Source organism: Loxodonta africana, chromosome 14 (genome assembly GCF_030014295.1).
Source record: "Loxodonta africana isolate mLoxAfr1 chromosome 14, mLoxAfr1.hap2, whole genome shotgun sequence".
NCBI lineage: Eukaryota > Metazoa > Chordata > Mammalia > Proboscidea > Elephantidae > Loxodonta > Loxodonta africana.
The window spans coordinates 53207624-53234530 of NC_087355.1; the positions used below are offsets into that span (position 1 = coordinate 53207624).

A 26907-nucleotide genomic window follows, 5' to 3' on the forward strand; every position below is an offset into this window, starting at 1 on the left:
TTTCAGCAAGCAAGGTCATGTCATCTGCATATCACAGATTGTTAATGAGTTTTCCTCCAATTCAGATGCCACTTTCTTCTTCATATAGTCCAGCTTCTTGGGTTATTTGCTCAGCATACAGATTGAATAAGTATGGTGAAAGGATACAACTCTGACACACACCTTTCCTGATTTTAAACCATGCAGTATATCCTTGTTCTGTTCAAACAACTGCCTTTTGGTCTATGTACAAGCTCCGCAAGAGCACTATTAAGTGTTCTGGAGTTCCCATTCTTTATAATGTTATCCATAATTTGTTATGATCCACACAGTGGATCATTAAAACACAGGTAAACATCTTTATTGCATAGTCAATAAAACACAGGTAAACATCTTTCTGGTATTCTCCACTTTCAGCCGAGATCCATCTGACTTCAGTAATGATATCCCTCGTTCCACATCTTCTTTAGAATTTGACTTGAATTTCTGACAGTTCCCTGTTGGTGTACTGTTGGAACCACCTTTGAATAATCTTCAGCAAAATTTTACTTGTGTGTGATATTAATGATATTGTTCGATAATTTCCATGTTCTGTTCGATCACGTGTTAGGAACCTTCAGAAGGATGTGTCCTTGCTCAGAGTCAGGAGGTGGGTGGGAAGAAAGTAGTCCCTTTCTGTGGTGGAGCAGCCAACAGCAAAAAGGGAATAGAAAAGCTAAATGTTAGGGGAGGAGGTGGTGCAGAAAGAGAGGGAAGGTGTGCTCCTATACCTAATGTGATCCCTTGAAGTGTCACTGGCTGGATGGTCTTGTAGTGGTGAAGATCAGTGAAGCAAACAGACTGCTCTGGAAGCCCAGGAGCATAAGTCTCTGTTTTGATTCTGATAGACACCTCGCTCGCCCCACCAGGACCACTACTGACGTGTTGAAGGGCAGAAGATGTCAGAGTTTTGCTATGCTCTCTGGATCTCTTGATGCATCAAAGCCACCCCATGAAATCCTTCCCAAAATTTTCATGTTAAAGTAGGGAGGCTATTTCCCCTCTTGTGAGTGATCTTAAAGTCAACTGAGGTCACCCGACCCTGGTGACTTATGGGTTGGACCCCCCTGTGCACCACCCTCTGCTTCTCTGCCATGAGCTACAGCCTCTTGCCTAGGTAGCTATCTGTTCTCCGCCAATCCACTCATGCCATCAGTCTTTGCTGAGTGTCTGGTGTATAACAGTCGCTGAGCTAGGAGGTACGGGCATGAAAGTTTGCATGGGACGAGGCACCCTGTCTACAGAGGAAGGCAGACAGGTGAACAAATCATTACAACCACGATGTGTGCACAGTGCTTAGCACAGTGCTTAGGAGCATGTTACAGGTAGACAGAAGAGTCCAACTCCAGGGAAGTGGTATTTAAGCTGAGAGCTGACCAATGAGTAGGGTTAGCTAAGTAGAGAGGGGAGTGAAGGATGGGGGGAAGGAAGAGCAAATAGCTTTGCAAAGGCCCTGAGGTGAACAGTGAGGTGTGTTCTACCTTCTGCAATCAGAACTCTCCTTCTTGGGAATTTCTCTCTAACATGGATGAGCAAGGTGGTTCAAGGAAGAGCTCACAGACTAGGAGAAAAGTGGAAAAAGGATAGGGGTGGGGACTATTTTTAAGAGACCAAAGGCCTTGATAATCTTAAAAAAAAAAAAAAAAAAGTCTGGTATTAAGGGAGTAAAAAAGCTGGACAGTAGAAGACTGTGATCAGAGAGTAGAAGTTCCAAATTTAAGGTTTGGAAGATATAACAGTTCTAGAGGCTGGAGGGACCATAAAGTGGAATGAGGATGAAGGTACCTCAAGGCAAGGAAGTTAAGAAATCAAGAACCTAGACTGATACCTGCCTGGTAGTTGCCAGATAGTGGGGAGAGGAAGACAGAGCCAGCAAAATAAACGCGCAGAGGAGAGAGTGGAAGAGCTGGGTAATAAGACTGTGTTCAATACTACAGCCCCTCTTTGGCCTCACCATCACCATTTAAGACCATGGGAAAGCTCTAAAGGAAGTTTTTACCTTCTCTGGACCTTGCTCCTTCCCCAGTTTTTCTGCCTCCAGTGGTGACTGATACTGCAGTGGGGTGGTAGAGGTAGGACTATGGTAAAGGCTGGGATTTGAGGATAGAATTTTGAGATACATCAGGAAAAAAACACTCCAGTTTTATTTATATGAGACAAACATTGGTTTGCAAAAGTAGGAGTAAAAGAGTTTTTTTTTTTTTTTTTAAAGAAACAAAAGCCAAGTATTAGTAGTATTCTGACTGTATCATGGGGTTCCTGGCCACTGGATGGAGGGGTAACTTCAACAGTATTAAGGTTTTGGGTGACTTCCAGCCGTGGTGGAGCAGCCCAGCCTTCTGCTAATTCTTACCAGTTATTTCTGGGAGCTCATCAACAGCCCTCTCTGGCCCCACCCAGAGCCCACCACTTTGCTCATCTCCTGCTCCAGTTCACTTTACTGAGGTTCCTGGTCCTCTAGCCCAGAAGTCACTCAAAGTTTTCCCACTACTTTTCCTGGGCTGGTTGTATGCTGACAATTCGACATGCTTGCAGAGGGTGCCATCTCCTGGAGCTTCTGGTGCTGGTGCTGCCCTTAGTATCTTTCCTGGAGCAGCAGTGCTTCTAGGTATGTGTGAAAGGACCATTGGGACCGCCTCAACAACAGTGTAGTTAAACCCTATGATGCAGAAATTCCATTCCACAAAAAATATGTATGTCCACCAAGACATGTACAAAAATGACCAATAACAGCCCTAAACCTAATAACAGCATCAAATGGAAAACAACCCAATGTCCATTTACAATAGAAGACATTAAACAATTGTGATACGGTTATATAATAGAATACTATACAGCAATGAAAATGAATAAAATACCAATACAGGCAATAACAGATGACTTACACCTACGATGTTGAGTAAAAGAAGACCCAAAAGAGTATATTTTTGCATATGTCCATTAACATAAAGTTCAAATGCAGGCAAAACTAATTTTGGGCATTAGAATATAAGATAGTACACCTTTGGGGAGAGGCTAATGCCTGCCTGGAAAAGGGTATGAGTGGGGCTTCTGGGATACTGAGAATGTTCTTTCTTCCTCCCTTCTTTCTTTCCGTCTTTTCTTTTCCTTCTCTCCTCCCTCCCTCCCTCCCTTTCTTCATTCCTTCCTTCCTTCTTTCTTTCCTTCCTCCCTCCCTCCCTTCCTTAATGCTTTCCAAACAATGAAGTTCAGTCTCTTGATCTAGGTGTTGGTTGCATGGGTATGTTTATTTTGTGAAAATTCACCAAGCTGTGCACTTAGATTTGTGTACTTTTCTGTGTGTATACTATTCTTCAATTAAATGTACATTAAATAAAAGAAAGCTCTCTTGCCACTGAGGGATTTTCCACTGGCCATGTTAGTCCACACCCTCATCCTCCTCCCTCTCCACTCACTTCCTTGAGCCCCTCCCTCTTTGTGTTTATTTTTAAAACACAGGAGGTGAGTGGTCCTCACCTTGCTCCTGTCCCCTCGGGGTTCACTCCTCCAGGATCCACTCTCCACCTTCCCTTCTTGAATAAAGACAGTACCCTTCAGAAGAGAAATTTTTTGTGTCATCTTTTAAAAATAAAATTGCACCCCACTGTGTTTAGGGATAAGAAGCCCTGGTAGCACAGTGGTTAGGTGCTTTCCTGCTAAATGAAAAGTTGGTGGTTTGAACCCACCAGCTGCTCTGTGGGAGAAAGATGTGGCAGTCTGCTTTCATAATGATTACAGCCTAGGAACCCCTGCAGGGCAGTTCTACTCTGTCACATGGCATCACTAAGGGTCAGAATCTACTCTAGGGTACCTCACAACAACAACAGAGCAGCCTGTGGCAGCTCTGTGTGGTAGTTACCCCTGGAGCTGCAGGGCCAAATGCCAGTGCACTTTCTGCCTCTGGTACTTACCAGCTGGAAAGCCGTGGAAAAGTTACTTTCCTTCTCTGTGCTTTACATTCCTCACTTGTCAAACAACCTACCTCGAAGTGCTGGCAGTGAGGATCAAATGCATAAATACATAAGCAGCACCTAGAATATTGCCTGCTTATAGAGCTATCGTTGCTGTTTTGAACTCCTGTCTTAACAGAATTTTTTTTTTAATAGGTGAAAGTTTACAGAGCAAATTAGTTTCTCATTAAACAATTAACACACAAATTGTTTTATGACATTGGTTGCCAATCCTGCAATGTGTCAACACTCTCCCCTTCTGCACCCTGGGTTTGTTTCCATTTGTCCAGTTTTTCTGTCCCTTCCCACCTTCTCGTCTGTGCTTTTGGGCTACTGTGCCCAATAGTCTTATATACACGATTGGACTATGAAGCACATCCCTCATGCGTGTTATTGTTGGCCTTATACAAAAAAAAAAAAAAAAAGAAACCAAACCAAGTGCCATCGAGTCAATTCCGACTCATAGCGACCCTATAGTTGGCCTCATAGACCTTTCTAATCTCTGGCTGAAGGGTGAACCTCAGGGGTGACTTCATTACTGAGTCAAAAGGGTGTCCGGGGACAATATTCTCGGGGTTTCTCCAGTCTCTGTCAGACCAGCAAGCCTAGTCTTTGTGTGTGTATGTGTGTGAATTTGAATTTTGTCCAACATTTTTCTCCCACTCTTTCTGGGACCCTCTATTGTGATTCCTGCCAGTGCAGTCGGTGGTGGTAGCTGGGCACCATCTAGTCGTTCTGGGCTCAGTCAGGTAGAGGTTGTGGAGTTGTGGTCCATTAGTCCTTTGGACTAATCTTTCCTTTGTGTTTTCAGTTTTCTTCATTCTCCTTTGCTCCGGTGGGGATGCGATCAGTAGATGTATTTTAGATGCCTGCTTGAAGGCTTTTAAGACCCCAGTCGATGCTCACCACAATCAGATGTGGAACATTTTGTCTATAGACTATGCTATGCAATCAAACTAGATGTTCCCTGAGACCATAGTCCCCAGCCCTCAGCCCAGTGGCAGTAGTAGCTGGGTCCCTCAGGGTGCTCGGATCTGTCTGTGAAGCTTCTATGACTTTGCCCTGGTCGAGTTGTGCTGACTTCACCAGTATTGTGTACTATCTTAGCCTTCACCTAAGTTACCACTTATTTACTATCTAGTTGATGTTTTTTCCTCCCCACTCTTCCCTCCCTCATAACCATCAAAGATTGTTTCTTTTTTTGTGGGAACATTTTCGTGTGTTTTTATAATAGAGGTTTCATACAGTATTTCTCCTTTTGCGATTGACTTGTTTCACTCAGCCTAATGTCCTCCAGATTCATCCACATTGTGAGATGTTTCACAGATTCATCATTGTTCTTTATCGTTGCATAGTATACCATTGTGTGTACGTACCATAGCTTGTTTATGCATTCATCTGTTGATGGTCATCTAGGTTGTTTCCAACTTTTTGCTATTGTGAATAATGCTGCAATGAACCTGAGTGTGCATATGTCTATTTGTGTGATGGTTCTTGTTTCTCTAGGATATATTGCTAGGAGTGGGATTGCTGGATCATATGATATTTCTATCTCTACCTTTATAAGGAACCCCCATAGCTATTTCCAAAATTGTTGTACCATTTTGCATTCCCACTAGTAGTGCATAAGAATTCCAATCTCCCCACAACCTCTCCAGCATTTGTTGCTTTCTGCTTTTTTTATTAGTGCCAGTATTGTTGGGGTGAGACTGTATCTCATTGTAGTTTTGATTTGCGTTTCTCTAATGGCTAGTGAATCGACTTGACGGCACTGAGTGAGTCTTTAATGGCTAGTGACCGAGAGTATTTCCTCATGTTGTCTGTTAGCTGCCTGAGTGTCTTCTTTGGTGAATATCTGTTCATATCTTTGCCTATTTTTTCATTGAATTATCTGTCTTTTTATTATAGGCGTTGGGTTTTCCTATAGATTTTAGAGATTAGAACTTTATCAGATGTATCATAGCCAAAAATTTTTCCAGTCTGTAGTGGCATAGTGGTTAGAGCTAGGGCTGCTAACCAAAAGGCTGGCAGTTCAAATCTTCCAGGCAGTCCTTGGAAACCCTATGAGGCAGTTCGCTCTGTCCCGTAGGGTCGCCATGAGTTGGAATTGACTCAAAGGCAATGAGTTTAGTTTGGTCTTGGTTTTGTTATCGTTTTAGTATAAGCTGATTTTGGAAAGGGACTGACTTAATTTGCTACATAACCCCTTTGATTCCCAAGAAGGTCATCATCTAGTGATTTTTCTGTAAACAGTTTTTAACATCATGTTAGATATCTAGTGCTGCTATAATGGAAATACCACAAGTGGATGGCTTTAACAAAGAGAAATTTATTCTGTCACAATCTAGGAGGCTAGAAGTCCATATTCAAAGTACTAGCTCCAGGGGAAGGCTTTCTCTCCCTGTGGACTCTGGCGGAAGGTCCTTGTGGTCAATCTTCTCCTTGCCTAGAAGTATCTCAGCATGGGGACCCCAGGTCCAAAGACACACTCTGCTCACGGCTCCGCTTTCTTGGTGATAGGAAGTCCCCCTGCCTGTCTGCTAGCTTCTTTCTCTGGTATCTCAGAAGAGATTGGTTTAAGACACAACCTAATGTTGTAGATTGAGTCCTGCCTCATTAACATAACTGCCTCTAATCCTGCCTCATTAACATCGTAGAGGTAGGATTTACAATAAGTAGGAAAATCGCATCAGATGACAAAATGGTGTACAATCACAGTACTGGGAATCATGGCCTAGCCAAGTAGACACATATTTTCGGGGGACACAATTCAATCCATGACAAACATCAAATTTTTCTTTGTGTCTTGGCCACAACTACTTTGATGGCAAAGAATAGAAACTTACTCAAGCCATATTAAACACCAAAACCAAGCCAAATCCATTGTCATCAAGTCAATTCCAACTCATAGTGACCCTATAGGACAGAGTAGAACTGCCCAATAGGGTTTTCACGGAGAAGCTGGTGGATTTGAACTGCCTTTCTAAAGGCTTCTAGGGTATCTCACAAGTCTGAGAGTAGGAAGCTGTTAGGCCTCAGGAGAGATTTGAAGCAGGACCTAACAGCAGCCTCAAGTGGCAGCCTCAACTTCCAAGTTCAAGCTCCCTCAGTTCATGTCACCCAATGCCAAATCCCTAGAAAAAAGAACCTGGCTGACTGAGTTAGGGTTCTCTCGGTGCAGAATCTGCACCCAGGGTAGAAGACACATCATGTCTTAGAAGGATTCTGCCAGAATCCCTCTCCAACCTCCCCCTGCCCCCATCATGGGGTGGGGTAGGATTGAGTTCGTAGAGAAGGGTATCAAAGATTAGACACGTAAAACATAAAAAGCTCTATAACAAAGTTCTGCAATGTAAGGCTGAATAAAATGTTTTAGGAAAAGTTTAGTTATTGTCGTTCTGAAGTGCTGTGGTACCATGTAAGAGCCCTGGTGGCACAGTGGTTAAAGCAGTCAACTGCTAACCAAAGGATCAGCAGTTCAAAACCACCAGTGGCTCTGGGGGAGAAAGATGTGTCAATCTGTTTTCCTAAAGATTTGTAGTCTTGGAAATCCCATGAGGTCGCTATGAACTGAAACTGATTTGATGGCAGTGGGTTTGGGTAGTCCTGTGTAACCTCTAGAAATATAAATTAGAGCAATGATTCTCAACATATGATTCCCTAATAATGTTGATATGCTCCTAGAGGTCCTTCCTTTTCCAACAACAAATCTCTATAAGGCTGTATTTCCTTTTATACTTAAACTCAAACAATATACTGCAACAGATTGAAGACAGAAGGAGATATTTCAGGTGTCCTCTATGAAGCCAGACATTAGGGAGATTTGTAAAAATATAAAACAATATGACTTTTCTCAAACTCTTTTTTTTGTTTTAGAAAATAAAGTTTCCATTAAAAAAAATTACAATAACATAATGGGTTTACCATTTTTATTTGGAAATGAATACATATTTTATAAATTTCTGTTTTCATTTTGAATATGGTACGTATAGACAGAGAAAACCCACATATGCTCTTTGGGATTTTCAACATGTTTAAAAAAAATTTTATTATACTTTAGATGGTTTACAGAACAAACTAGATTCTCATTAAACACTTAGTACACGTATTGTTTTATGACATTGGTTAACAACCCCACAACATGTCAATGCTCACCCTTCTCAATCTTGGGTTCCCTATTACCGGCTTTCCTGTCCCCTCCTGCCTTCTAGTCCTTGCCCCTGGGTTGGTGTGCCCGTTTAGTCTTCTTTTGTTTTTATGGGCGAGTCTAATTTTTGTTCGAAGGGTGAACATCAGGAGTAACTTCATTACTGAGCTAAAAAGGTATTCAGGGGCCATACTCTCAGGATTTCTCCAGTCTCTGTCACGCCAGTAAGACTGGTCTTTTTTGTGTGAGTTAGAATTTTGTTCTACATTTTTCTCCAGCTCTGTCTGGGACCCTCTACTGTGATCCCTATCAGAGCAATCAGTGGCGATACCCAGGCACGATGTAGTTGTACTAGACTCAGTCTGGTGGAGACTGTGGTAGTTGTGGTTCATTAGTCCTTTGGGCTAATCTTTCCCTTGTATCTTCAGTTTTTGTCATTCTTTCTTGCCCCCAAAGGGGTGAGGCCAGTGGAGTATCTTAGATGGCCACTCACAGGATTTTAAGACCCCAGACACTACTCATTAAAGTAGAATGTAGACCATTTTCTTTATAAACTATGTTATGCCAATTGAGCGAGGTGTTCCCCAGGACCGTGGTAGGGGTCTTCAATAATTTTTAAGAGTGTAAAGTTTGAGAACAGCTGAATGAGAGCAGAAAGACAGATTCCAGGGTCCTCTCTCTTCCTATTTTCTATTCTCCTGCTCTTTGGACCATCCTGTCTCACGGCTTGAAGGGACCTGGATCTTGGCTCCTTTCCAGCTTCTAGCATCAGGAGTCCCGCCTTGTTCCCTCTCCTGGGCCCCTGGCGGAAGTTAAGAAAGAGTCAGGGATCTGAATGTACTTCAGCTCCTTGGAGCTTTCCCTAGAAAGCTGAATCAAACAGAACATCAGGTAAAGAAAGGATTTGGTACTTCATGTTCTCTGGTTAAATACAAGCCCAGCTGGAGGTAGAAAACTCAGATAAAAAAAATTCGCTCCCTATGCAGAGAACCCTGCTAGAAAGAGTTTCCTCTGTGGGAATGTTTTATTCTGAATGCACCTTCCTTGGTGTAAATTGACAGAGGCAGTTCATGCTCTTCTACAAAATAAGTGATCCATGCCACGTGAGGGAAAGAATTCCTGGTAAGCAATATTCTTTGTGAGAAATGAAAACGCCAGTTGTCAAGGAGAGAAAGAGAAGGTTTCAATCACTGAAGAAGCACTTAGGAAGCACTGCCAACAGCCTCTTTAGTTACAAGTAACAGAAACTGACTGGGTAACTTAAGAACCAAAAAACAAAACTCGAGTTGATTCCAACTCATAGTGAACTTGAGAACAGCGGGACTTTACTGGAGTGGTGTGGAGGAGCTCGCACACCCGAAAGAAAACTGAAGAACCAACTTGAAAACGACAGAATCGAGGCATTAAAGTAAGGATAAATCGGCCCTGACCATCTTCAGGCTTTATATTTCTTTTCTGGAGACCAAATTTTGAGAAGATAGCCAGATCGATCAGCTTTGGTTCTTTGGTTCTGTGCCTGCTCCTTGGCCAGGAGAGGGTTGAGCAACTCTGCTGGTAATACCTAATGGGGAAGGGTGGGTGTGGGTGGGGGAGATAGTTATTTTATCAAAAATATGTGCCATGGGTGACGGGCAGGCCAAACAGCAGCTGTTCGTGACAGGAAGACTTCTCCATCGACAAACCTACTCAGAGGGATAGCCCTGAAGCCCATCTGGCTTTTGGAGACAGGGCTAGAGGTTGGCTTAGCAATTTAGTGCAAAGCTGATAGTGTACTGGATAACAAGCCTTTTTTTTTTTAATAATTTTTATTGTGCTTTATGTGAAAGTTTACAAATCAAATCAGTCTCTCACATAAAAACTTATATACACCTTGCTACACTCCCCTCAATGAGACAGCCCACTCCCTCCTTCCACTCTATCTTTTCCTGACCATTGTGCCAGCTTCTAATCCCCTCTACCCTCCCATCTTCCCTCCAGGCAGAAGATGCCAACACAGTCTCAAGGATCCACCTGATACAAGTAGTTCATACCTCACCAGCATTCCTCTCCAACCCATTGTGCAGTCCAATCCACGTCTGACAAGTTGGCTTCGGGAATGGTTCCTGTCCTGGGCCAACAGAAGGTCTGGGGGCCATGACCACCGGGGTCCTTCTAGTCTCAGTCAGACCATTAGTCTGGTCTCTTTATGAGAATTTGGGGTCTGCATCCCACTGTTCTCCTGCTAATTTGGGGTCTGCGTCCCACTGTTCTCCTGCTCCCTCAGGGGTTTCCTGTTGTGTTCCCTGTCAGAGCAGTCATTGGTTTGGACAACAAACCTTTTTAAAAAAGTGTTCTGTTATAAAATTGGTAACATGCTTATTGAAGAAACTTAAAAATCACAGAAAAGTTTACAAAAGAAAATTTTAAAAAATCATCTATAATCCCACTACTTACAGATAACCACTGTTAAATTTTCAGGGTGTTTACTTCATTCTGTGTATTCTTTTAACATAGTTGAGGCCACATTGTGTGTATGATTTAGTATTTGATATTTAAGCTCTGCATATTGATGCAACAACTGCCGGAGGAGTATCTTTGTAACATTGGTCCAGAGAATGAACTTGACCTGTGGCTGTCCTACCTGGTGGAAGAGGCAGAAGAGAACCTCTTTGGCTCACAGTTCTGTCAACCCTGGCAGCCAAACATCCACATTGCCCAGCCTGGGAAGTTGCCAAGGTCTGCCCTCTGTCCCAGGAGAGGCTCCGTATGGACACCAACAGTAGTAGATAGGAGTTTCTGCAGACATAGTTCAGTGTAAAGAAGGCCCCCATCTCCACACTAGAGCCAAGGAAGATGCTTGTGTTTATGCTTCAAGGGAACTGTGACCTTAGATTATTCCTGTGGGTTTCAGTGAGTTCTAATGAATTTCAACATTGACCTTCTAACACAAATAGATCACATTTCCATCTGATCTCTAAAAAAGACACAACCTTGTTTCATTCATTCAAAATGATGTCAGGAATATGCTTCATGATGAGGAATGAAATCACTAGAAAGATTGGATAATGGGAGAATCCTAGTTGAAATACAGCTATTACAATCTTAATATTGTACCATGTATACACAGATGTGTGTATTTAAATTCCTTAAGCTGTGTATTTAACAATCTAAAATGAAGAGCTTGCCTGCTTTAACCTTTGCTGACATTTGCTAAGGGATGAAATTCATGGTGACATGCGTTCAGAAGTCTATTACTTGGAGCTAGAGAAATCTATAAAACTCCTGCAATTTATCGTCAGGAAAGGGTAGGCCACATTCCTAATAAGAGTCCACCTCTCAGAACTGGGTGGACTCACTGTTCAAAAACTTCAGCATTTGTCCTTAGAAGAGTGTTTTTCAACTTTTCATTCTGACTCATCCCACATGAGGCAAAGGGGCCATTCACCCATTATAAAACCTCCAAGGAAATTTGTTTTCCTTGCTGATACACTTCATCTACACAGAAGTGGGCCTCCTAGGTCAGGACTGGGGAACATTGAGCAGTTGGGGAATGCTAAGCTTGGTTTAGTGATACACAAGGACTTCAGCTTAGGGGGCTCTTACATCTCTGATTACTCCTTTTTCTGTGAACCTTTTATGAGCTCCTTTATTTCCCCTATTTTTTGTTATTATTCCCCAGGATCCTGCCACAGCCTTCTTCTTTTCTCAAGCTATTCCTTAGCCTGAATGATCTTATCCACTCTTAGGGTTCCAACTACCTGTGATATTGCGGCTCCTACATTTATATCTCTAGCCCAGCGTTCTCTTGAGTTCTAGACCCACTTAACCACAGCCTACTCCACATTTCTATCTTAACATTGTTACTCTTCCTTCTGTATTTTTTATGTCAGTCAGTGGCACCACGATTATGCCAAGCTAGAAATCTAGGCGTCATTACTGATTCCTCCCTCATTCCATCCTCATTCCGTTGACTAGGCTGTATTTATTCATTCAGTCACTCAATAAATAAATTTTAAGCACCTACAAAGTGCTTTGTGTTAGATATCTAAGGTGAGCAAAAATAGACAAGGTCCCTGCCCTCATGGAGCTTACAAGCTAGTGGGGGAAACAGAAGAAGTTATGAAAGAAATATGCATAGTTATGGGGCCTTAGTCTGAGGGGCAGGGAAAACTTTCCAGAGGAAGGGATGTTTAAAGAAAAGATACAAAGGATGAGTTAGGAGTTAACTAGGCCAAGGACATGTGGTGGGGAGTTAGATTTTTAAGCAGATAGAACAGTGTGTGTATAAGTCATGAATGAAGTGAAAGAGGTAAGACTTCACAGAAGGCCATTGTAGTTGGACTATAATGAATTAAAGTAATAATGGTAGAAGATGAGACTGAAGAGGTAGGCAGGAGTCCTATTCTTCAGCCTTGTAAAGATTTTGGTTGTCTTCTAAGAGAACAGAGAAGATTTTGAAGTGTTTTAAATCAAGGGATGACACTTATATTTGAAAATATCTCTGGCTGCAATGTGGAGAACTGATTGGATGGGGCTTGAGTAGATGTGGGGAAAGGGCAATCCCATTGGCTTCCTCCTTGCCATCCCTACAGCCACAGTCCCCAGTCCAGACTTTCACTGTTTCTTTCCTTCCAACAGAAGACACTTTCAGTGTTGTCTCCTTAAAATGAAGCTTCGGTGTGGCTTTCTTAGTTACCCTCCAACTTCCCCTCAATAGAAAGAAATGGGTGATTATTCACTGTGCTCAAAATAAAGTTCAGACTCTTTAGTCTGATCTATAAATCTCTTCACTACATGGCCCTTGTTCTCCCTCTCCGGTGTCATATCCAACCACTTCCCCTCAAGTGTGATTCAGTCTAAAAAAAGAGGATTTGAGAGTTATGTAGCAGATTGAGAGGAACAGAAATACCATGAGCCAAGGCTGAAGCTGAGTCCAAGGTTCAGCATGGTGATCCAACTGAAAACACAAGAAACTGACAGAAGTTGGGGTGTCAAACAGTTGTCTCCAAGAAACTTCAAGCAGTTGTCTACAATGTTCGACAAGCAGTTGTACAACATACAACGTGTATCAACGAGCAACACTTGGGAAGCAACTGGGGTTGGGATGAGGCATTTGAAGGCTTGGAACAAGACCAGAGGTATAAGTGCTGTAAAGTGGTGATGGAGAGCAAGACCCTGACCACTGAGAGATTAGAGCTTAAGAGCAGGACCTCTGCTACTGGACAACTGAGGTTACAGAATAGCCAGGATCCCAGCTAGTAAAAAATGGGCAGGATTCCAGCAATTTGGGAGCTTGGAAGATCAAAGACAAACACTGACTCGAGGATGACTTGGTTAGGCGAATCATGGGATATAGTTCTTTGTATTCTACCTGCCTCAAGCCAGAATGAGTTCTAGAGTATAATGGGCAAATCTAAGCCTCAAGCCAGGGCTGGAGCCAGAAGGGCACAGATAAAGGAGCCACGCAGCTCCTTCCATAACCCACATGAAAATCAACAAACACACAGTCACAGCCAGGGCTAGTCCTTGGAGCATATACAAGTCAGACATTAAAAGTTGCTCCCAAGAGCACCAAAGAGTTGTGACTGCTTGGCGGGGGGCCTGCCCAACCTCAAGGTGAACGAAATCTCAACATTAGCATGGTTCTGAGAGTAGCTTTCTAACCCCAGGAAGGTCTCTGGAGACCATGACTGTTTACAGTTCACATGGTAACCAAAAGACTATGACATACTTAGAGGGTGGTGAGGTCATAGAACACAAGCTTTAAAATAAGTGAATCATGTGTGCTTCATTTAATTTTAAAAGAAACTCCTGAGAAGAGCTTAGAACAATTTTTTTCCCCTGAGTGCCATTTCCCAAAGGTACTCACAGAACAATAAGGTGTGACTGTAATGGCTGCACTGAGTTGTCTTTTGGACAGCGTTAGAAGGGACATAAAGAAGGTGGACAGAGAACTGAGGCAACTGAGATGCATCGACGAACTTAGCTCACGATGCCTGTGCGACTTATACATGCACCCGTATTGCTGTTGTGACTTGCACCCATATCCGTACTGCCTGTGCTATTCAAAGCGATCACGTTCTTGTGGCCTGTGTGATATCTATCCATGTTGCCTGTGTGATTACAAGCTTTACTGTCTTCGACCATCTCTCAGAAGTTTGGAGAGGAAAGCCATAAGAGCCATAGAGGATGAAAAGAGAGAGCTTGCCAAGTAAAGGAACTTATTTTTAGACTTTTATAGTTCATATATTAGCCTTATAAGTTGGAATAAGGAAAAATTTTTGACAATACTTGAACAAAGATGAAAAGGGTTCAAGCTAATGACTCTGGTGACTTAACAAAGATTTAAGAAAAGAAGAGTAAATGGGTCCATGATGGGAATTGTAAGATTCTCAAAAGGCACTATAATGATGTCAATTGCCAAGGTTGTTGGTGGTTTATAGCAGGAATGCCAACATGATAAATAACCTGGCTTTAATGAGGGAAAGAAACAGGGGGTGTCATTAAAAAGCTATTGGAAGCAGCAAATGAAACATTTTTTTCTGGTTATGCGTAAAGTGAATTGAGTATATTTGGACTTACAGAAATGACTACAGGAAAAGTAATAATAATTGATCAAATCCTTAATGTTTGCCAGAGGCTTTACAAGCAGGGGAGGAAATTGAACAATAGAGGCATTTCCTATGTTTTATAGGAAAACCTTTCTCCCATCCCCCAATTCCAGACAAAGACTTAAAATGCATCTGGAGTTGTGTCTGTTATGTTGGCCTCCCCATTCAACTCTAGAAAATGCCATGCAATGACAGAACTGAGAGTCATGACTTTCTGAGTAGACTTTTAAAAAGGTTTTAACTGAACTAGGTAATTTAAAAATGTTTTTGTTTCTTATTACATTTTCTTTTTTGCCTGGAGAAAGCCTTTCTCTTCTAACTTTCTACATATACCATTTAGGCTGTTACCGTTGATAAAAAAGATGGTTGAAAGGACTGTTTCCATGGTTAAATAATTTATGGTACATCCATACATTGGAATGCTACATAGATGTAAAAAGGATTGATGAAACCTTTTACATGTTGATGTATTATTAAGTGAAAAAAGCAAGGTGCAAAAAAATATTATGGTAATATTTATTTTTAAAAGGAGGGGCATATTCAGATGATTGGCAGATAGGTAAGAATACTCCCTTGACAACAGTGACAGGGACGTTTCACTGGAAAGGGCAATAAGGCAATTATTGTCCAGGTCATCAACCACCAAACATCAGGAATGGACCTCCCTCAACAGTGTGGGGTAGGGATCTGACCTATCAATTCATCTACACTGTCTTTGAACCAATTTATATTTTTACTCCTTAAGAGTGTCAAGTTACAGAAATTGTTTACTCTGTGAAGCAGGGATTCTTTTATAATACTTGCTCCAAACGAAGGGTTATTTGTGAGCAGGTTCATGTACTCTTTCCCTGTGCTTTTGAATACCTGAATACTCTTTTTTTTTTTCTTTAAAAAAAATTTTGGTGAAAATGTACACAACAAAACACACATCCATTCAGCTATTTTTACACGTACAGCTCATTGACATTGGTTACATTCTTCGCATTGTGTCGCCATTCTCCCTGTCTCTGCCCATATTGTGTTTTAGAGTTACCATGGTTGCTATGAGTCAAAAGCAACTCTCGATGGCAACAGGTTTGGTTTTTTTTTTTTGGTTGTCCATTTACTCTCACATAGATAATTCTTTAAAAGAGCACAATGCTCAAGGTGAACATTCTTTATTAAATGAGCTAAATTGTTATTTAGTTTAAAGATGACTTCATGGGTTAGTTTCAGTTCAAGGCTTAAAGTTGTTCCTAGGCAATAGATTCGAGGGTTCCTCCAATGTCAAAGTATCCAGTAAGTCTGGTTTTCAATAAGAATTTGAAGTTCTGTTTCACATTTTTTCCTCCTTTTGATCAAGATCCATCCATTGGCTCCTTGATCAAAATGTTCAGGGCACCATCCATTTCTTTTGGCCTCATGGCAAAAGAAGTAGTAGTTCATGGAGATATTGAATACTCTTGATCCAAGACCTTTCAGCCTTTGTCTCCTGGCTGTGTCCTTGCTCCCAGACTCTCCTTTTGAGGATGACTTTCCTCCTTTTCTATCTGGGCTCTCTCCACCTTCTCCAGGAGGCTCACTTTCTTGGTGTGCCATAGACACCACTTCAAGTTTAATTCTCCACGGTGTAGTTTATACAAGTGGTAATGCTTTCTTTAGTTTGTGATACTTTTCCTGTCAGGCTTTGCTGATTTCTTTCTTTTTTTTTTGTTTTCCTGTGCCCACAGAAGTATATGAAACTGCAGGCGTCTTTACAATGATTCCCAGAGTTCTTAACTGATGACTCTCAGTTCATTTTAGAAGTAATCCCAGGCTTGCCCTCTTATATCTCCTCAGGGTCACTTTTCTTTCTAGTCACAACACCTCCTATGGCCTATTTCTGACGGCTTGACATTTCACTGCCCAGAAGGGCTTAGTGTCACCTACAGACCTAAATATTTGATTTTACAGAGTATGGACGGAAATGTTAAGCCCTGATCCCAGCCCTAGTCCCAAGGGACTCCTACTGTTGGTATTTTTCTTCCAGTCAAATGCCCCTTTATTTTTTCTTACCTCTAAGTCAGCTCCAGTCTCACGACTAACTAGATCCTGAAATATCATGTTGATTCAATTTTCTTTTTTAACAGGCTTTGGCCTGAAACCTCGCCCGAGGCTTTTTGAGTTCAGAAAGTGTATTCACCCGGTCTTTTACTCCTTGAATGCTAGTGGTCTGGTTAGGAATGACATATCCTTTTGGCTGCCAGGTTGTGTTGTTGAGAGCGTTCTTCGCCCAACAGGAAAGTGATGCTTCCTGAGCTGTAGTTGCCACAACCCCTCTGAGATGTTTTTCTGTGTGGAGTCACCCTGTTCTGTCTCTGGGTACTCCTTTAGTAACTAGTAAGAAGTCTTGGCTAACAATTTCTCAATTTTCCCTGTAAGTTTCTTTAGCATTCTTGAGTGCACATTATCTGATTAATGTGTGTGTGGTTTTTTGACCAAGCATAGAAGTTCCATCCCATTTCCATCATTTTCTGAGCAGCTGCTTCAAAAGATAGCTTGGCAGCGGGGACTCTATTGTCCTCCCTAGTGGAGACCCAAGTAAGCACTTTTCTTCTTTAGCTTCTTTGATATTTTTCATTCCTCCGTAAATTATCTTTTGACCAAGCACTAGTGGTTCCCCTGACTCTTCCTCCCTGTTCTGGGTATAGAGGCACAGAGCTCACTGAATTTGGTTTCTTTTGTAAGATGTCATGCCAGCAGCTTAAGTTTGAACCTGATTCACTACCACACTGTGGGCTTCCCTGTTCTCCGTTCATCACCTGAGTACTGAGTCCCTTGGGCCCTAACATCTGACACTGGTCCTTGTGTACAAATCTTCATATGCAGCTGTACCATTGGAGAGGGTGCTCCACTTTGCACCCTAAATCTAATCCCAAGACCAGGTTCCCTTCCACTCACTTAACTGTGGTTGGCCTAAATCTCAGTGAGAAATTCTCCTAAAGATTCCCGCACCATCTTCTTAAACTTCAAGACTCTGCCTTCTTGTTTCTTCCCTTGTTTACCCCGTTGTGCTGAATGTGAGATTTTCCTTGAATCCAGCCTTTTTCTGTGAGGCTGATGATTGTCAGCCCTCATGGTGAATTCCTTCTGGGTGAACAAGTGCCTCGCCTGGGTCTATCCTCTCAGAAAAATCTCTTCATTTCCCAACTCCCTGACCCAGAGTTCAGGGCACAGTTGAGAGCCCTTGGAGAGGAACTCTGAGAGCTTCATGGCTGGTGAAAGGATGGCTTCCCCTCTGAGAGGAGAGCTTCCTGGCTTCCCTTGCTCTGTATTCCCAGCCGAGGTGGAAACAAGCTAATCCCCTCGGTCCCCTCTCATCACAATCTCTTCCCACCTGCATGTCTCAGAGCCCGTTACCCTGTGGCTACATGGGAAGGGGCTGCTGCCCATCAAACCAAATGTATTCTTATGATCTGGTTCACCCTTATTGTTTAATGATTCAGGGCTTGAGACTTGCTCATTTAAAGCCTCAGATTCAGGACACTTTTGTGTAAGGTGAAGACTGATACAGCCTGATAAATGATACTCTTTATAGAGTAAAAACTACGTGCCTAACACTGCATCTTCATTTAATCCTTGTAACATCTCTGTTTGGCGATATTATTTTATCAGTCATCTTAAAGATGATGAGACAGATTTAGGGGCAACATTTTCAGTTATTAGGAGGTGGCAGAACTGAGACCTGAAGCCAGGTCTGCCTGAGTCTGGAATCCATATGCTTAACCACCAGATCAGGGGTTCTCAGAATGGTCCTTGGACCAGCAGCAGCAGCAGCAACACCTGGAACTTGTTAGAAATGCAAATTCTCAAGCTCCACCCCAGATCTACTGAATCAGAAACTCCAGCGGTGGGGTCCAGCCACCTGTGTTTAACAAGGCTTGGGTGATGGGTGACGGGGAGGGGAGGATTCAGATGCACAAGTCCTAGGACACCCTGCTCCCTGCCGAGTGACATTGTTCTCTGGGATCAATCCAAAGGTCATCCTGCCCGAACACCACTTTAGAATTGATGGAAGAAAGGGATGGCGAAAAAAGAAGGGAAGAAGTAAGGAGAAGAAAGCAGGAAAGATGGGTTGCAAAGGAGGAATGGAGGCTCAATGGGCCTTTGGAATGGGTTTAAATTCAGGGAGATAAAGTGAAGAGCTCCAAGGAAGATTAGAGGGAGGCCTGCCTCCCTTTTCTCTCGGGCCTAGGTAGGCATTTTTCACATCTTCCTGACTTTATTCATCATCAGGCTGAAGCTGATTTACATGATTGTGAAAATGGCTGAATAGACAGCTCAGCATTGCTGTGGGCAGTGTGTTTTACTTTCAGGAGCTTGGTTGTACGTGCAGGTGAAAGTCAGCTTCAACAGGGAGAAGAGAGGCAGACCCAGACAAGGCTACCGCTAACTTTTCCCCAGCTTTCCTAAGGCCCTTCTGCAAAGAATCAAAGGGGCTGGTTTCTGTAACTTTACTGTGGCTAAGCTTCACCCTCTTGATAACAGAAGTATAGGAAGTAATCTCCCTTTTACCCAGAAGGCCACGGAGTCATGGAAAATTCCATGTGGGTGATGAGGACATTGGCAGGCAGGATTCAAGTCACAAGTTCAGAGTTGAGCATGATGAATAAAATGTGGCTCCTGCAATTTCCCCTAAGACCACACATTCCCAGTGAGGATCCAGACAATAAAAGAGGAAGGAGAAACCTGACCTACCAAGACTTTTTAGGTAATTTCATAAACACACACAATTTTGGGGCCCCTGTAGAGCTGCTGCAAAGAGACTTCGTGGCACAGTGGTTAAGTGCTTGTCTGCTAACCAAAATGTTGGTGGTTTGAACCCACCAGCCACTCCACAAGAGAAAGATGTGACATCTACTTCTGTAAAGATTACAGCCTTGGAAACCCTATGGCACAGTTCTCCTCTGTCCTATAGGTGTTGCTATGAGTCAGAATTGACTCGAAAGTAATGGGTTTGGGGTGCAGCTGCTACAAGGACAAAGGGAGGCAAAGTGACTTAGGAGTAGAGAAAAATGGGGAACCCAAGACAATAAAATACATGAAATTTGTACCCTTGGACTCAGAGATTGCTATTGCTTTTGTTATGTGCCATTGAGTTGGTTCATATTCATAGCGACCCTATGTACAACAGAACAAAACATTGCCCAGTCCTGTGCCATCCTCACAATTGTTGTTATGCTTGAGCCCGTTGTTGAAGCCACTGTGTCAATCCATGTCATTGAAGGCCTTCCTCTTTATCATTGACCCTTTACTTTACCAAGCATGATGTCCTCTAGGGACTGGTCCCTCTGTCCAAAGTACGTGAAACAGAAATCTCACCATTCTTGCTTCTAAGGAGCATTCTGGCTGTATTTCTTCCAAGAGACAATTGTTCACTCTTCTGGCAGTCCATGGTATATTCAATATTCTTTGCCAATGCCATAATGCAAAGGTGTCAGTTCTTCTTTGGTCTTCCTTATTCATTGTCATGCTTTCATATGTGTATGAGGTGACTGGAAATACCATGGCTTGAGTCAGGTGTACCTTAGTTCCCAAAGTGACATCTTTCCTAAGAGGTACCATATATTTTTGAAGATATGGAACTGGGAGCCAACTTTGGCTTATAAATCTGGCTCCCAGATCCATGTCTTCTGGAGGCCAGGGTGGCTTGGTCTGGTGGAATCAACTATGGTAGTAAATCCTAGACACCTAGCAGTCCTGCTCGGTGTCCTTGCCCCTTCTTTGTGAGGCACGGCCCCATCTTCATGGCAGGTTCAGATGTTTCTCATCTTGTATGGAAATATCTGAGCTGAGTGAGAGAACTTTGACTCTCAGCCTATGCACATGCTGTGGGAGACTCTTTTTTTAAAATAATATTTTATTGTGTTTTTGGTGAAAGTTTACACAGCGTATTAGGTTCTCATCTGACAATTTTTGCACAAGTTATTCAGTGACATTAGTTACATTTTTCACAATGTGTCAACCTTCTCATTAACTGCATTCTGGTCGTCCCATTTCCAGTACTCTAGTGTCCTGCACCCCTTGTCTTCTCATCTTTGCTTTAGAGTAATTGTTGACTTTTTGGTCTCATGTAGATGCTTTTTTTTTAATGGAGCCCCATACTCACAGGTAATAGTCTTAATTTTGTGTGCCAATCTGCCATTTCACTAAAAGGTGACCTCAGGGGATAGTTTTGTTTGAAGGTTTAAAGAGCATTTCAGGGCAATAGTCTCAGGGAGTCCTCCAGTCTTAACTGGTCCAGTAAGTGTGGACTTTCTAAGGATTTGAGCTCTGTCCTGCGTTTTTCTCCCCTTCTATCCAGGCCCATCTATTGTAGCCCTGATGAGAAAGGTCACTGTGGGAGATTCTTGAGAGACTCACCAAGTGCTCATTCTGCCCTCTGCTCTACTCTTGGCCTTGGCTATTCCCGCTTCAAGGCTGTGGTCCATTCAGAGAGAGCATAGTGAACAGAGTTGGGGCTGGTTTCCTGCTGCTCCTTTTAGCTATTACCTGACCATCTAGGGAAGCAGTGCTTGGTCTCCTGTTTATCTCATAGACACAAAGACTCTAAAGAGGGTCCAAATCTCTTCCTTTTTCCTTCGTATGGCCCACAGGTGTCTTGGCTTACCCAAAACAACAAGGCGGCCGTAACCCAGGCCATACCCAGGACTGGCGCCAGGCCTGGCAATAGAGCTGAATGTCCATACAGTCCTCTATCCAGAGGACTTGCACAGGTTGTTCGTTCCTATTTGCCTTGGTGTCTTCTAGGAATGACTTCTCTTTGCTCACATTGTAAATAGCCCCCCAGACAAGAGTCTTGGTTTGTATCCTTCAGAAAAAGGTGTCATACTGTTGTTCAAGCAATCAGGTTAGGGCTTATCAGTGGAAAACACAGATTAATAAAAAGATGTTAAGTATTATTTGGGATTATGTGTATTTTTAAAATATCTTTTTGTTTTGATCTGTATTTTTTGAGTTTTCTATACTGAACCTTTATAAATTATGTAACAAAAATAAGTAGATAAATAAAAAAAATTCAGCGTAAAAAGTAAGAGTTGAAAATGTATCTCAAACCAATCACTTAATCATAGAGTCCAGACCCCACCAACTAAAAGAAGTTATAGAAATCACACCCTCCAAGACGTTCCTTGGAAGGCTAAGAGATGCAAGATGATTTGTCAGGAGTGTCTCTTAGAACATATTTAGTTCTTTTCAAAAATAGTTCTAAGTGACTGAAAAGAAAAAAGAGGATCATTTTAGAACATTAGAATGTTTTTGGACTGTTAGTTATCGTTGTTAGGTGCCGTCGAGTCCGTGCCGACTCATATTGACCCTATGTACCACAGAACAAAACACTGCCTGGTCCTGCACCATCCTTACAGTCATTGTTATGCCTCGTGGCTTAGTGGTTAAGCCCTATGGCTGCTAACCAAAAGGTCAGCAGTTTGAATCTACCAGGCACTCCTTGGAAACTCTACGGGGCAGTTCTACTCTGTCCTATAGGGTTGCTATGGGTGGGAATTGACTCTAAGGCAACAGGTTTTTGGGTTAGGCAAATTGAAAGAAAATGGTCCCTAAGTAGGGCCAGACAATGCAGGGCTAATGCCAGAAGGCAGTGACCGAATTAGGGGCTTTTATTTCAAGGACTCAGTCTACTTGATGATTTAAACTTTAAAGTTGACATGAAACAGGCCTGAATTTGAGTCTAGGCTCTGCCATTCACTACCTATACCAACCCCTCATCAGTAAAATGGTGATAATTATATCTACGTCATAGGGTTATTGTGAAGATTACACAAAGTAATGTTTTTAATGTGCTTAGAGCTTTCCATGCACAATGTAAAAAAAGAAAAAACAAACCCTAACATCCATTGAAGGAGCCCTGCTGGCGCATGGTTAAGTGCTCGGCTGCTAACCAAAAGGTCAGCAGTTTGAACCCACCAGTCGCTTTTCAGGAGAAAAATATGGCAGTATGCTTCTGTAAAGATTACAACCTTGGAAACCCAGTGGGGCAGTTCTACTCAGTCCTATAGGGTCACTATGAGTCAGACTCGACTGCCTTGATGGCAATGAGTTTTTTTGTTTTTGTTTTTTTCCTTTTGGTTTTTAACATCTGTTGAATCCTAACCAAGTGCCAAGCATTATTCTAAACACTTTTCAGTATTAACTAATTTGCTTCTCAAAACAACCCTATGAGATAGGTTATTGCTATTATCTCGATTTTACAGGTGTGGAAACTAAAGCACAAGTTGGTTAAGTAACTTGCCCAAGGTCATACAGCCGATACATGGCAGAGCCAAGATTTGAACCCAGATTATCTGGCTCCAGCTTCTGTGCTCTTAGGCACACCCCTTCACTACCTCTTGGTATAAAGACCCACCGCCGTTGAGTTGATTCCAACTCATAGCAACGCTATAGGACAGAGTAGAACTGCCCGATAGAATTTCCAAGGAGTGCCTGGCAGATTCAAACTGCTGACCTCTTGGTTAGCAGCCGGAGTACTTAACCACTACTCCACCAGGGTTCCCATCTCTTGGTGTATCACAAGTAATCCATTAGTGCGAGCTGCTGTGATTTATTACTATTATTAAGAATCCACATGGTAGGACCACTGAGTAGCAGCAAGGCAGCTCTGAAGAACCGTGAATTCATGTTTGCTGCTCCAGGGGGATCAGAGCTTGCTGTTGAAGTGATTATTATTATTACTGTTATTACTATTATCATGTAGACGCTTATAGCTTCATTTTTTAACTATAAAGGGGTCGGGGGGTAAGCTCTAATTTGTAGCATTTTCCAATTTTCGTGGTGTAAATACTCCCACCATGATCAATTCCAAGCTACGAATCACTGAATGAGGGGTTGGGAAGAGATATAAACAATCAGTTTTTTGCTAGCTGGTAAGATCCCAATCGATCACACCACTTGTGGGCCATCCCATATCTGACCAACACAGCCCCTCTAAATGGACTGGATCCCTGCTGGTGTCAGCCAACAGCAATCTGGAGCAGCCTCACAGCTGAAGGAGAGCAGCACTAGGACTGGTGGGCAGAGCCAGACCCAGCACACCCCGTCATGCTGTTTGTTGATGGAGCTTTAGGCAGAGTCCCTGTATGGTTGCCCAGGGCCAGCTCTAAGGCTGATGGCCGTCTTTAAATTGCAGCTTTCAAATGGTTTCTATTAGCGGATAGCATTTTTCTTTTAATGAAGCTTTAAGCATCTGCATGATAGTAGTAATTACAGTAATAATGATAATGACGATAACTAAATGGGACTTACAATATGCCAAGTACAGTGTTAAGTAAAATACATCATCTCATCTAATCCTCCCAATAGATCTATGGCTAGGTGCTGTTATCTCCATTTTACAGATGAGGAAATTCAAGCACTGAGAGGTTAAGGAACCTACCCAAGTTTCCACAGCTAGTAAGAGGAAGAGCTAGGATTTAAAGACAAGAGAAAGGCCACGCACCCATTTGTTAACAGGGGATTACCTCAGGGGAGTGGGACTTAAGGGGGCATTCTCACTTTTTGGAAACCCTGGTGGTGTAGTGGTTTAGAGCTACAGCTGCTAACCAAAAGGTCGGCAGTTTGAATCCACCAGGTGCACCTTGGAAACCCTGTCGGGTAGTTCTACTCTGTCCTTTAGGGTCACCTTGAGTCGGGATCTACTCGACGGCAACAAATTTGGTTCTTTTGGTTCTCACTCTTTACTGTATACACTTCTGTCAAGTTTGACTTTTCACAATGACTAGAATTTACTTTTGCTATTAAAAAAAAATAGAGATCCAAGTTTTGCTTCTCAAGATGTGTCTGAGCTTCTTCTACCTATCCCCCCCCACCCCCCTTTTCATTTTTTTGTAACTTCCAGACTGAGAAGAACAACAAATAGAATTCTGGCCTCCTCTTGCTGTAGCAGTAACATTCTAGGATCGGTGAACGTGTGCGGCTTTGAGCCTGACCAAGTGAAAGTTCGAGTGAAGGACGGAAAGGTGTGTGTGTCGGCAGAACGGGAGAACAGGTACGACTGCCTTGGATCGAAAAAGTACAGCTATATGAACATCTGCAAAGAGTTCAGCTTGCCGCCCTGTGTGGATGAGAAAGACGTAACCTACTCCTACGGGCTTGGCAGTTGCGTCAAGATTGAGTCTCCGTGCTACCCTTGTGCTTCTCCCTGCAACCCCTGCAACCCCTGCAACCCCTGCAACCCCTGCAACCCCTGCAGCCCCTGTAGCCCCTGCAGCCCTTGTAGCCCCTGTGACCCCTGCAACCCATGCTATCCCTGTGGGAGCCGATTTTCCTGTAGGAAGATGATATTGTAAGGTGTGTGGACCCATGACTTAGTAGAATTCAGTGATATTTCAGCCAGGCAGCTCTTCCAGTGTTTCTCTTCCCCTTCCCACAGCCCATGTTGTTCATGTAGATAGGAAACTGAATACATAACTGCACAGCTGTTGGTGTTGTGTGAAAATCTTTTGGTTCAACTGCCACAGCAGCCCCGCATAGTTAATGAGCTTTTGAAGAACTGATTAATGGGAATGGAAGATGAAATGGTGAGATCTGCCTTCCCTGTGGCTTCCTCCATACCCAACTACCTCCAAATTCCAGGAAAAAGCGGCTGTTTTTTGGTAGACACTGTTTTTCCAGAGATCCAGCGAAATGGCCTAGTCCAGAAACCAAATTGTCAAAACAGAAACACAGGCTGGTTAGTGTTGAAGGCAAACAGTTAAACCCTGGTGGTGTAGTGATTAAGAGTTTGGCTGCTAACCAGAAGGTCAGCAGTTCAAATCTACCAGATGCTCCTTGGAAACCCTATGGGGCAGTTCTACTCTGTCCTTTAGGGTTGCTGTGAGTTGGAACCAACTCAACAGCAATTGGTTTCTAATGGGTTACTACTGCAGCAGGCAGGGGGCCCTGGTGGTGCCAGCTAAGCGTTCAACTGCTAACCAAAAGGTTGTCAGCTTGTTACCGGAATAAGGTTCTTGCCTCTCACCGGTCAAGAATGAGCAGGTAAGGCACATAGTTTTCCACATGAGCAAAGCTCTATTGAAGAGGCTTGCAAGCAGAGACGAGGAGGGCCTAGAGCAACGCATACCCTCTTGTCACAGAACAAAAGGCAGGACCGAGTTTTTAAAAGCTCTTGGGCAGGAAAAAATTCGCGTTTATTCATAGACACAGGCAGGGGTATTATTAACTGAGGTGCAGTGAGCAGCAGCTTTCCAAGTTGGCTCCTGTCCTGGAGGCCTCTGGGATTCATAGCAGGACTTATTATGGGGTGTCGCACCTGCACAGTCTCCCACTCCCCGGGGTTCGATTCCCCACCTGGGTTGTAGCCCCTCATTGCCCCTGGTGGAAGGTCACACAGCGGTCACAGGTGGATGTTCTGCACATGTCCCTGGGCCTAGTCTTCTCCAGCTGCTTCTGAAAGGCAACTTTAAAGAAGTCCAGGGACTATTTTTAGATACCCTGCCCCATTATTCTGGGGAATGGCTTTGTTTCTGCGCCCTGGCCTATTTCTTTTTACTTTGTTTGCAGATTTGGGGGCCCCTCTGTTCTCTGTCTTACTAAGTCCCTAGGTTCCACACTCAACCCCCTATAGTATAGCCTATTTCTCTTTTACTTGCTTCTCCTCTAACCACACCAGTCTCTTAGCTATTTCTCAGACAGGCACCCTCCGATCTCAGGGCCTTTGCTCCCTGTCTTAAGTTCAAACCCACCCAGCCACTCCACAGGAGAAAGACCTGGGAGAAAGACCAGGCGAACTGTTCCCGTAAAGATTGTAGCCTAGAAACCCTCAGGGCAGTTCTACCCTTTCACACAGGGTTACTATAAGTCGAAAATCAACAGCACTCAACAACAACTGCAGTAGGGAGCTCTGGAGAAAGTGGCAAAGCACAGTGTAGTTGGGATTTTTACTGGGGTAATGATCATGTACAAAAGGACTTGGGGAGCAAATTCACTGATTAAGGCTAGGGTGGTCGCTGATTGAGGCTTACAGTTTTTCCACATTCCTGTGATTTTGTTGGCTTGCAACCATTTGTTCCTTGGGATTTATTGCAACTGTCTGTTTTCTCCAATTCCTAAAACTGCTATTAGCCACAGAAGTTCAGTCTGAAGTCCGTGAGTGGACAAGTTAAGCTTTTCACAAGGTAGTAGTGCAGTGCATCTGAACTACCATGTGTCCTCATGGAAGCCGCCAGGAGCC

The 26907-nt window shown here is 43.0% G+C and overlaps 1 protein-coding gene across 1 annotated transcript; it reads left to right on the forward strand.

Annotated features, from left to right (window-relative positions):
- Window positions 1-13693: 13693 nt before the first annotated feature.
- ODF1 (outer dense fiber of sperm tails 1) lies at window positions 13694-25116 on the forward strand. Its single transcript, XM_003408422.4, has 2 exons — window positions 13694-14305; window positions 24574-25116. Exons 1-2 carry the CDS (start codon window positions 13986-13988, stop codon window positions 25022-25024), a joined length of 771 nt encoding a protein of 256 aa, XP_003408470.1. The 5' UTR covers window positions 13694-13985; the 3' UTR covers window positions 25025-25116.
- Window positions 25117-26907: the final 1791 nt, after the last annotated feature.

What these genes read in the sequence shown, in the direction of transcription:
- ODF1 (XM_003408422.4), top strand. Translation starts at nt 13,986, where the DNA reads ATGGCTGCACTGAGTTGTCTTTTGGACAGCGTTAGAAGGGACATAAAG. An exon ending in GAAAAGAGAGAGCTTGCCAA is followed by an intron (nt 14,306 to 24,573) that starts GTAAAGGAACTT and finishes TGTAACTTCCAG; the next exon opens with ACTGAGAAGAACAACAAATA.